Raw genomic sequence first — 12,599 nt, forward strand, 5'->3', positions numbered from 1 at the left:
TGCTATAAACCTACCAATGGTGTATCCAATTTCATTTAAGATTGTAAACAATAAACTTATATTCTATAAGAACTGATGATCTAATCTTCTGTGTAAGTCATACTCTACACACTAAATCACCTACTATATAGAATAAAAGACACACATGCATAATCATTAAATAAATAATGTCAAGCAAACATTGCTCACAAAGATTCTTATTAAAATAGAATAACTAAAATTATTAATAAATACTAAAATCGATTACATAAAACATGTCTTTCAGTATAAATCCCTTACACATTTCTCATTTGTTTCATATAAAATAGAATAAACATCAAGCAGTATAATTTACTTTAAAAAGATGCTCAATCCTCTTTACAATATTATTGCATTCATCTCCTATTCTATTCTACAAATCAAATATAACATACAAACCCTTAAACAATGTGTACAGTCTATCTCTCAAATATTAAAAATAAGAAGTTATAAAATCAAAGAAAAGATATAAATAAAAAACATTCTTCCAACCAAGTGGGAAAAAATAATTAAAACAAAACAAAATCATTCTTCCTTATGTAAAGAAACCCTTTAAACATTGCACTTACAAAGATATTATCAAACACAAATGCTACAAGCCAATGGATTTTTAGATTTTGTTGTGTTCGGAAGGTTTTAGGTCTCCACCGATTTAAAATTTGTATAAATTTGAATGAAATTCAATATAATTTTATATTATATTTTATCCAAATCCACATAAATTCACATCAAAAAGCCCAAAACATAGAATAATGGAATATATATATACATCAGGTAATATGCATGTATTGTAGAAGGGTCCAATGAATTAATTGAAGAGCAATCTTACATACACTTCCCAACACTCTATATCCTACGCACATAAAGAGTCGAGATGAACCCCAAGAACACAAGGTCAAATTGACCTCATATGCCCGGAAACAAGGTTCACCAATACCCTTTGTGTGCCTTGGATACAGAATGCCAAGACCTTTACTGCTTTCGTTGATTAAAACCTAGATAGGGCTTGCTCAAGTTGGACTTCTGGTCGTTAAAACAAAAAAAACAACAGGGGCTAGATAGGGCTTGCTCAAGTTGGACTTCTGGTCATTAAAAAAAAAAAAACAACAGGGGCTAGATAGAGCTAGCATTGAGTGGGAGAGGGGAACTTGCTAAAAAGTCTATAGGAGGAAAAGAGGGAAAGGGCAGCATAGCACAGCACAGAAAGGAAGGAGATGGCCACAGACGCAAGGGCCTTGTGGCAAAATGCACCAAAGGATCCACAAGCAGTGCTCCATGCGGCGGACTTGTTGCCCTTGTACGCCAAGTACGCCGCCTCGGTCGCCACCGCCCCCGCCGCCAGCACAATGTAGGTTGACAACTGGTCCAAGAAGAAGAAAGCCCATGACATGGACATGGTGAAGGGCCGATGAATGGCGCTAAAGATTGCAGAAAGAAGAGAATACGCAGCACAGATGCCGTTTGCATCCACCAGATACCTGCATATGCAATGGTTAGTAGTACTTGGTATAGAGAGAAAATGTAATGGAAAATGAATCCTCCCTCTTTTTCTTTTTTCCTTTTCTACCAAAATTCTTGATCTAAACATGTCTTTTAAGTCCCATTTGAAACTCAAAAAATATTAGAGAAAGAATTAAAAAATATTAAAAAAATTCATGTTTTCATGTTTGGCTATGGAGGAAAGTAAGAAAGAAAATGAAAACATAATAAATTCATGAACAAAATTTTGATTTTATACATCATTAATATTTAATTCTTCTTAATATTTAATCGTATAAAAATAAACTTTTATTTTTTATAAAATTTAATATAAAAGAAAAATATAATAAAAATGAATTTCCTCCTTACTTATCTTTTCTTATCTTTTTTCAAGAAAAATCTTTCATCCAAACACACCCTTAAAGAGGGGGGAATGATGAAGAAATTATAAACAGCTAATTCCTTATGCATGTTTTCTTTCAATTCATAGTCTAAGAGAAGCAAAATGCATCAAAGCCTACGGTCATTTTTAAATGGGTCAATCCGAACCCAAGTTTTAATAAATGGGTTAGATGAGTTTAGGTTGGGACACCCCGTTTACATTTAAAAAATCATCATTTAAAAATTTATTCTTACTTTTGAGCTTTTAGATAAAATAATATTTTATAGTCGCAAGTTGTATAACTAAATTTGTTGAAAATTGAAAAGGAAATAAATAATATACAACACAAGTGAAAGGTTACATTTACATAAGTATTGTTTCTAAAATTTTAAATCATACTATGTACAATTTTTAAAATTTTAAGCTTTTCATTAAGATATTATTAATAAATAAAATAAATGAGTGTTGTTTTAAGAAAAAAATAATAATGTCAATTTTGTGAAATGGTAAAGGAAAAAAAATATAAAATAAATAAATTATATTTTTTAACAGGTACTTAATGATTACCCGTTTACGACCTATTTATTGAAATAAGTCCTTAGCCAACACTAAATATCAATTAGTGCATGTGTCTGAACAAATACAAGAGTTAAGCTTATACTTCAGAACCAAATCGACATAAGATTCATATGGTTTCTGTCCAACGAGAGACCAAGATACATATTCCTTAATATTTTTTCTTAACAATAATTAGTCAAAGCCACTATTTAATCCAAACTTGTAAGACCTTAAGCTCGAGGCCTAAGATGAGCTAATATGATGAGAGAGGAAGCGACTCTTCATGTGGCCTCTAATTTCCTTTTTCCTTTCTATCCAGCCATCCGAATCAAGAATTTTATTAGAGGAAAGAAAAAATAAGTAAAAAGAAAATTAATTTTTTTTATATTTTCTCTTCATACTAAATACAATTAAAAATAAAAAATTATTAGGGCAGAATTGTAAAAAAATTAAAATCTTTCAGATTTTTCTTTCTTTTAATACTTTTCAAGTTCCACATGTGACCTTTATTAATATGAATACAAATTATTAAACTAAAAGTCACCAAACAAATTTCAAACTTCATATGCAGGGAGTCAGTTTTTGCTCCAAATTGCCCAAACGAAAAATAAAGAAGCATCAAAAGGGGAAAGCTCTTGCTAATTCCACAGTATTAACATATAGAATACATGCATATAAATATATAACAAAAAATTAAAGAGGGGGAATTAAAGAAGAGGGAGGATGATAAACCTGAAAGGTCCAAGGTTGGAGTAGGAGAGAGAACCATAGTCATTGGACTCTGAAGTTTTGAGCATGACAACAAGCGCAGCTATGCACAGAGCCATTGGCACCAAACGCATCACCATCTCCATTGGAAAGCATCTGCCTGCAGCTGCTGCACCTCCCTTGTCCCCTTTCTCCATGGCCTCTCTCTCTCTCTCTCTCTCTCTCTCTCTCTCTACACTGCACAGTGGGCAAAATAACTTAACTCATAAAGTACTTGCTGAGATTGATGGATTTAGGTAAGGTAGGTGATGGAGCATTAATGAACAGCGAAGCTTGGTGAGATGATATGGGAGATTGGCATCCCACGCTTTCCCAAGTGCTTGGATAAGCCACAGTTGCAATGTGTCATCACCATCCAACTTCACACATTCCAATCAATCCATAGCCATAATTCCCACCAAAAATATACAATGAAATACATGTGCCTTGTATCCTCGAATTCATTAATTAGTATTTTTACGAGTTGGGGTCTTGATGGTGTGCAGAGAGCAAACTTTCATTTTCTATCTGCCAAGTTGTGACTCAATTGGAAATTGTGAGAACCCTAGGGTGAGGATATCGATACAAGTTGAAGCCTTGGGTGTATGTGCGTGTGTATGGGGGTGGAGGCACCTAGCTAGGGAGACAACCATCGTTTTCTCTCAACAAGCCGCGACTCCGATGCAAATCACAATAACCATAGGATGAGGATAAAGACTTCCTTTCCTTGATGTTCTATGAAAGGATAATCACTCTAACGTGCCTATCATGCCTAAGCCCATCACTCAATAGCAATTACAAATTATTATGGGTCTAGGGCTGATGCTTGAGACACTAAGAGGAATGAAAAGGAGTATGTGACGAGAGATGAATTGTTTAATCCAAAAAAAATTATGAGTCCGACTTAATACTCCATAGCAATTGACATCCATAGTAATCTGAATTTTACAAAAATCAACCTTGGTCTATAAAATTCTAAAATTCTCCTTTTTAAATGACGTAAATTCAAAATAAATTATGACTACAACTTGAACAAGTTTACCAAAAAAGCACAACTCTCCCCTATTTTTAATTTTTTAAGAGAAGATTTGTGTCTTTTTGACAAACCTCAGTAAAAGCCATTGAAATTTTTGAAATTTCAGGAAAAGTTCCTATCCTTTTGTCAAATCTCAGGGAAAGTTAGTGTCTTTGTCTTATAAAATATGAAAGTTCGGTATAAAAAATTATATGAATTGAGACCATGTTTAAATGTTTTAATTCAAATAATTGAAGATATTATCATATGTAAGTCATACATATCACATATGGGCACAATAAAAGTAACAACAACAAAATAATCAATACATTATATTTTCAAGAATAACACAACCACCAACATTAAAGTTATAACAGTAACTTATAGCAGTACTTGCTGTGTATATTTCCACTAACCCAAAACATAAAAAAAAAAAAATTCTCTCGAGCAATGAAGAAGAATTTTATGTCTATATATACTTCAAAATAATAAATCCTACGAAGAATAGAATTATAATTATATAAAATTTATCATAATATTCTTATGTACAAAAATATAATATTTTAATAGTAATATTGTTATCTTTACCGTAATGTCCTTACTGTTATAAACATCAAAATGTGCATGGATCGTAGTACCTTTATGCACAAAAATATAATATTTTGACAATAATATCCTTACAATTATCCTAACATCCTTACTATTATAAACATAAAATGTATGGATCATCAAAACACGTGTACATTATGAAATACTATATCTATTAAATTTACCATAATACCCATAAGTACAAAATAAAAATTTTAATAATAATATCCTTATATTACCAAAATAACCTTGCATTTGACCACATTCTGCTGCCTTTAATAATAATAATATCCTCATATTTTACAAAATGCCCTTGTTATAATACCCCATTTTTTATGCCATTTATTAATAGAAGACTGCTCCCCATTTTGAATTCATAATATGGTAAAATATAGGATTATGCTAATTAATAGCCAGCAATCATCATATGAACTTCGTGAGAAAACCAAATGAGATGGGTTTTGTCAGCATGGAAGAAATTTCAGGAGGAATTGTATATCTTGAACAGGCAAGCAAACCCAGTTTCTCTTTTTTCAAGATTAAAGTAAAATTCTAACAGACCCATCATTTTCCTGGACCCCAATCAGAATTCTGGCATAGAAAATCTAAAAAAAAATTGTTGGGAGGCATCAAAATTCAGGAATTTAACATGCACATATTGCTCTATGACTGGAAAAATACAAATTGAACACATGAATATATTGTTCTGTATTTAACATCTATGTATGTTGCCCATTAAGCATAGCTAGCATCCTTTTTATGAGATTAGCAAATATCTTCCAAAAGCCAAAACAAGGAATATGAAATATCTGAATATCACTCTGCAATTGGGGTTGGAGGAGGAAACATGGTAAAAAGCTCATTTCAACACGTATTTTTGGAGATAACCCATCTGAACTATCAGAAGGACCAACCCACTTCTTTCATAGATGAACACACAATAAAGTAAGGTTGATGTTTTGTCATAGCAAGGAGCTTCATTTTGCTAGGCAACATCTTTTAAAAAAAAATAAATAAATAAACAATGACAAATTTCATGGCATAACAAATGTAAGAAAATTAAACAAGCAGATGTCCACTAACACAAGAAAAGCTATTCCTTTTAAGTGCTGCAGTTTGATCACAAAGTCATGCATGATACAGCAAGAATTTCCCCCTCAAGAATATTCTAGGGGAACTCCTGTCCTGTTGTCTTGCATTTAGGAAAAATTCAAACCACGGGTACTGCTAGAACACTAACCTGTGAAAAATGCTTTTCCTTATAATCTAAAGAAAAAAAAAGTTCAATACACTTTATCCTTGCATGATTTGGGGCATTGCCCACATGTATATGGTGAATTTAGGTCCATTAAATTCATTATTCACCTGCGTTTGGGAGATCGCCCACATTTTACCAACAGCACAGAGCTTTCACAAAGGTAAAAAGGTGGCCACACACCGCACCTATGAGGAAGAATGAAGCTACCAGCACCAAGAAAAAATGGCTAATCTAGGCACGCATTTGGTCATTTCAAACCTGGCCATAGAAAACCCATGTAAATCCACAACCCAGCAGCAGCAAACTAGACTAAGAATTTCATAAATATTACATACTTCAACAAACCAGAGAAGATATTCATTGCTTCCTCTTTAAAGTCTTAAAAAATTTGCAGAAATTGTAATTAAACTCCACTCTTGTTAAATTGATTTCAAAAATGAATTTAAAAAAAAAATGAAATGTACAGTAAATCGATCAATGAACATATTTCAGAATTATGGCAGGATATAAATTGGCCGGGGGGAATTTTTATATTTTTTTTTCAACTTTGGAATTGCATAAATTGTGCAATCAAGAAACCATCAAAACTTTAAATTATCCAAAATATAACCATCTGGTTGATTTTTAGTTTGGACTAAGTTCTAAATATCTCTATCGTAATAAGCAAGAAGCATATGTCTTTCTACCCAAACTTTCCTACAATAAGAGAGCAAATGCCTCTGTAGCAATCTAAATGCAATAATCAAATGCCCTAGAGAAGGCAAGTTCCTCTGAAACAATGAATCTGTCGTCTACATGTTTATAAAATGAAATAACATACGTAATTGAAAAAATGAAATAATCCATGGATGAAGTGAAAATGAAATCAAACACTTAGATTCAAGTCGAAATCAAGCAGAAAAAATTAAGGAAATAACTTGTCCAGAGATAAGCCAGTGGAGCTCAAGAGTGAGTAGGCAGCTAGAATGAATCTGCCAAGGGATTGGTTGCCGAAGGTAGTTGTGGAGATGATAAACTCAGGCTTTGAGAACTGCTGCACAGCTATGGAGTTTCAGCAGAGAGAGAGAATGGAGTTATGGAAACTACAAGGGACATACGCATGGAATAAAGTTTTTCCAGGAAATTTTTATCTTTCGAGAGAAAATGATGAGGAATGGGATGCCCATTCGAGTATACAACTGATGGACTGCTCATTCCTTTAACAAAAGGAAATGCCATTCCAAGGAATCATGACTCCCATCGTATGATAATTAACCAAACAATGAAAAGGAATTGGAACCAGAACTACAACTCTTTTCTAGCCTCAATTCCTCTCAACCAAACAAGCCATTAGTGGTGGCAATATAAATCATTTTTTCTTCATTGAGTTCTGTGCAAACAGAAGTACAAAAATCTCAACCATTATCCCTTAAAGACATCCCAATGGCTAGAACTTAAGAAGCCTTCATGCTAGGAGGGAATGGTGGGGGAGAATGGAACAGAAGATGGGCTAGCTCCCATTGTGTAGCCCAGGCCCGATAGGCCTCGAATGGGCCAAAAAAATCTTAACCATCAGACAAAAAGACAGCAACATTAATAATTAAACATCGCAGAGAGGAACGAAAATTAGACGAAACATGCCCCCTGAACCAGGAACTTTTGGAGCATGGCCTTTTCCTTGATCAGGCAGCAGTGGGCCATTGCCAGCTCTGTTGGAGAGTTATGGGCTTGGAAAGATATCTGAACCAAGATGCAAGTTTTGCCCCTCATCCCTCTTGCCATCTTTTGGTGTGTTTGGCAGGAAAGAAATAGGAGAGCCTTCAAAGGAGCCACTACACCCTTACTCATTAGTAAAGACCAGTGGACTGCTACTGCTACAAGCTGGCACAGGGGACTGCTTTAGATTGACCCTCTCGTAATTCTTGATTTTTGTGACACCCTGCAGGGTAGGTGATTTTTATGTTTGTTGTGCTTGGGTGGCATCCCCTTGATGCCCTCTAATAAGATTATATTTACTGATAGTAAAATTAGATGAAACATGCATGATAGAATTGCAAATAGGCTAAGCCGGGGAGAGAGCACTATAACCCAGAAAAAGAATACTGAAATTGCGGGAGAATTAGTTGTGTTCGCAAAACAACTCCTTGGATGGGCTTGGAAAGATACCTAAACCAAGATGCAAGTTTTGCCCCTCATCCCTCTTGCCATCTTTTGGTGTGTTTGGCAGGAAAGAAATAGGAGAGCCTTCAAAGGAACCACTACACCCTTACTCATTAGTAAAGACCAGTGGACTGCTACTGCTGCGAGCTGGCACAGAGGACTGCTTTAGATTGATCCTCTCGTAATTCTTGACTTTTGTGACACCCTGCAGGGTAGGTGATTTTTATGTTTGTTGTGCTTGGGTGGCATCCCCTTGATGCCCTCTAATAAGATTATATTTACTGATAGAAAAATTAGATGAAACATGCATGACAGAATTGCAAATAGGCTAAGCCAGGGAGAGAGCACTATAACCCAGAAAAAGAATACTGAAATTGCGGGAGAATTAGTTGTGTTCGCAAAACAACTCCTTGGATGGAACCACAGTAATGCTTTATTCCATCAAAACAAAAGCTACACGAGAGCATGATACTGCTTTAATTTGCTTGGGCAAAACCTTTAAACCTTCCTTGCATTGTTTATTAATATGAAGCAACTGAAGCAGAGATTGAAGAATTTTTCTGCCACTAGTTCTGTCACTTACCTAGCAATGATTTATTCATTAATATAACTCCCAACAGTTTTTTGGTTAAAATATTTGGAATGATTAGGGTGGGGGGGAACAAGAAGAAGAAAAAAAATAAAAAATAAAAAAAGGACTAGATTGCAGACATCCGCTTGATGTATATCAGTTCAGATGATTTTTTTAATGCTTTGAGCAATAATGATTAGAAACTCCACCAGGATTGTCCAGGTTGGACCCATGACCCATCAAACAGAAGTCACTTGATGTGATCAACTTTCAATAAAAGAAAGTGAAAAGAAGAAAAAAAATTTAAGCCTAATAGAGAAACAGAGACCATGCAGAGGGGCATGAGAATATAATTTTTTGTTATCTGAGGGCATTTAGCTGTCTGAATCCAGTTTTTAAATTTGCAAATATGATACAACCCCAGCCTCTTTCTTTTTTTTTTTTTTTTTACCCTTCTACCAAACTATATTTGCCTTCTGATTCAATCATGGGTCTAATCCAAAGTTTTCTAAGTCTTAATTTTAAATTCAATTTCAATTATGAATAAAATGCATCCCCTTTATAGAAATATTGGCCAAGTCATTTAAGGAAAAAAAATTTGATCAGATGAAGAAGAGACTTCTACAATTGGATAACAACAAAACAAGTAGTCAAATTTTCTGACGTGAAAATTAAGAACCTTGATAAACTTGTTCTCTCTGATTAATTTCAAGAAAGAGCATGAAAATCTGTCTTGTTAGAAAGTTTCCGCTTCAAAAAGAAAGGGAAGAATAGGAGAAAAAGAACACCTAGTAAGCTTACTAAAGAACATTGGGTGCATTCTACGGCATCCCAAAAACTCAATAAATAAATAAATTCTAGGCTTCAAAGCAACGAACTATTACGTATTTCCCCAATGAAAAAATTCTTATTAGTCATTAACACACCATCCACACCCTATAAAACCCCCATTACCTTGTTAACTCTTCTTTTAATAGATGTATGCGAATGGCTGAGTGTGTGCATGTGTGTAAATGTATGTATGGCAGTGACTTTATTCTCTGACTTGATTTGACACTGCTCAGACCACAAACTTCACAAGTCTAGCAGCTAATCCTAACATAATATTTTTCGATGACTCATATGATACACGCCATGGAGTTCATCCAAAAGTAATGATACTGTCAGTCTCAACTGACGGATATTGCTTTTGACGGGCATGCATGTTCCAGCATTCCAGCACATGTTTTGCTCGAGTAAACATTGAAAATGGTCCAACCATTTGGCAAAACTGTTTGAACACTTCAATGCATGGTCAAGCCTAAAAGCTATAAAACAATATGACCTTAGCTGCAAAATCGGCCAAGAATATTAGTATTCTAATATACTGCATTTTACTTAAGACTATGTTCGTCCCAATCCAAAATATTACGTGCAATTGTACCTGATCAATCTAACACATAATTTGGGCAAGAAAGAGACAAGATATACAAATCCAAAATCCTTGGTAATGTTCAAAGCTCACAAGCTCAACAAACTATTCCATTCCTATGGAATAGCTATGTTATTCCTAGGAATAGGTATTCTATTCCTAAGAATAGGTACTCCATGAACCAAATTTAAATTCTTATTTACTCCCAGAGCCATGCCCTCCCTTACTCTCATAAGAGGTCTAAGAAATCAGCTAGATACTAGTTAGTAGTAACGAGGAACACATTGTAATCTCACTCATCGAAAAACATATCATTTATGACAAACCATGGATGCATAAAATAAAAGACACAATTTCTCACAGAACAGTCAAACAGAATGGCTTTTCATTCAACAGAAAAAACACAAATGAAACAAATTTTGCATTAAAAGAGTACTATATAATCAATGCCATGAAAATATATAAACACAACAAAATTGTTACCAGAAAATGTGGATTGTTCAACTTGCCCTTCCAATACATGGTGCCCATCAAACTTGAAAATGAACCAACTAACAATCTTCCATCCCTGTCTCCAAATTCGAAATATTGACAGCATCAATCCTTTCATTCTCAGGCAAAATGGACCAATTTGGAGAGTGAACAGCTCGCAACCATTTAAAATCATCTACATTTGCCCAGTTGCCAGTCTCCTCCTCAAGACTTGAATCTTGAAGATCTTGTTCAATCCCTTCATAAGATAAGCAATAGGGTGCAAACCTCACACCACTACTATCCTCAATTATCGGCCGACTTCGCACCCTTAGAAAAAAATCAGTTCCCTTTGCATGGTGAACCCTAATCTGATGCGACGCCAATACAAACACACACCCTTCAACTTCCTCAATCAAAATGGAGCCAAACACAGGTCCAACATAAACCCTGCAATTCCTCAACCGATGGATGAACAATGCCCTCAAGCTACCAATTAACCGCACCTCACAACCATTAAGATCCGAAAGTGTAAACTCTCCAACATCTGAGCCCGAACACTTAAAATTCCTAACTAGAACCGCATTTTCCCGATTCCTAATCCCCGGGGACTCCCGGACCGTGACGCCCACTTTCTTGAAATCCGACTTCACAGCTTCGGCGTCCTTCGGCAAAGTAACCTGCTCTTTCTTTGCGTTCTTATTGCGAAATGCGAATTTCTTTTTAGGGAGCAGTTCGGAGTTCAGATCTTCTAGGGTTTGTTTAAGCTCGGAGATGGTTTTGAGTGACGATCGAACCTCGTAAGACGGCAAGAAGTAGGAGTTCTCGGCAACAAGCCTCTCAAGCTCGGCTATGGAGGCTGAAACCTTGTCGAGGTCCGATTTGAGATGGGATTTCGAGTCTGGGTCCGTGACGAGTCGGCAGCGAGCGAGTTCAGACTCGATGGAGTCCTTGGAATTGGAGAAGCGGGTAAGGAAGGAGGTTGTGGATTCAAAGGATGAGGAAGAGTCGGATTCAGGTTTTCTCGAGGTGGATCGGACCGAGAGGCGTTCCAGCATTGCAGCATGCTTTCTCTGTCCCGTGGTTTTGGCAGAGATCTGAGCCGGATTCGACGAATTATCTTCTTCCATGGTAGCGCTGCAACAGAAGAACGAGGAATTGTTAGGCGGAGGTCAGCGATGGCAGAGGCGACGGAGACTAGCGATGGCGGAGACAATGGCCTCGGTGGCGGTGGAAGAGGAGGAAGAGGTACCGGAGTCCTGTAGTTCATGACATCAATTTTAATTCCTTTTTCACACGGTTATAAATTAATAAAAAAAAAAAATTTAATATGGGACAAATTAATAGATTGAAAAATCTTCTTTTTTTATTATAAAATATATAGGAAAATAAATAAAAATGAGACAGAAATTTACATAGTTCGGCTCTGCCTACTCCACGGGCGGATGAGATCAAAAATTTCACTATCTCCACAGGCGGATAGGATCAAAAATTTCACTATCTCGGAAGAAATTATAGGATGATTTGAAACTGATCTTATGCAAAATATCATCATTCTTGTATAAGATATCGCTCTTTTCTTTCTCTCTCCTCTTCTTTTTATATACCTACTTACTTCAAGCATGTAAATGTGCATACAAGTATGCAATAAAAAGGAGAGAATACCCTTTTATAAGGTAAAAAGGATAGTAAAACATTTATTGGTGTAGAAAAATGAAGGAGTGACGGCCATTTAACTCTTATGGTTTTCTTAACACTCCCTCTTGGATGTCACTCATATATTAACTCCTTCTGTTAAGAACTTTAAGATGTCTCATTCCGATAAGATGAACCAATTTATTGAATGTTGTAAAAGGCAAAACTTTGGTGAACAAATATGTTAGATTATCACTTGATCAGATCTGCTGAAAATCTATATCACCATATTTTTGGAGTTCATGTGTATAGAAGAATTTTGGAAAT

At 35.3% G+C, this 12,599-nt stretch overlaps 2 protein-coding genes across 3 annotated transcripts; both read right to left on the minus strand.

Annotated features, from left to right (window-relative positions):
- Positions 1-763: 763 nt before the first annotated feature.
- LOC131159611 (CASP-like protein 2A1) lies at positions 764-3,371 on the minus strand. Its single transcript, XM_058114647.1, has 2 exons — positions 3,170-3,371; positions 764-1,496 (listed from the first exon to the last, which is right to left on the minus strand). The coding sequence occupies exons 1-2, from the start codon at positions 3,340-3,342 to the stop codon at positions 1,142-1,144; spliced, it is 528 nt and encodes a 175-aa protein (XP_057970630.1). The 5' UTR covers positions 3,343-3,371; the 3' UTR covers positions 764-1,141.
- Positions 2,758-11,896, minus strand: LOC131159610 (tubulin-folding cofactor C). 2 transcript variants are annotated; one of them, XR_009137839.1, is made up of 2 exons: positions 10,650-11,896; positions 2,758-3,382 (listed from the first exon to the last, which is right to left on the minus strand). XR_009137839.1 is itself a non-coding variant. In XM_058114646.1 (1 exon), the coding sequence occupies exon 1, from the start codon at positions 11,765-11,767 to the stop codon at positions 10,718-10,720; it is 1,050 nt and encodes a 349-aa protein (XP_057970629.1). In that variant the 3' UTR covers positions 10,520-10,717. The 2 variants fall into 2 exon arrangements, 1 of the variants encoding a protein (XP_057970629.1); XM_058114646.1 differs by lacking the exon at positions 2,758-3,382 and having other exon boundaries at positions 10,520-11,767.
- Positions 11,897-12,599: the final 703 nt, after the last annotated feature.

The sequence above is a fragment of the Malania oleifera genome, chromosome 7 (genome assembly GCF_029873635.1).
Source record: "Malania oleifera isolate guangnan ecotype guangnan chromosome 7, ASM2987363v1, whole genome shotgun sequence".
Lineage (NCBI taxonomy): Eukaryota > Viridiplantae > Streptophyta > Magnoliopsida > Santalales > Ximeniaceae > Malania > Malania oleifera.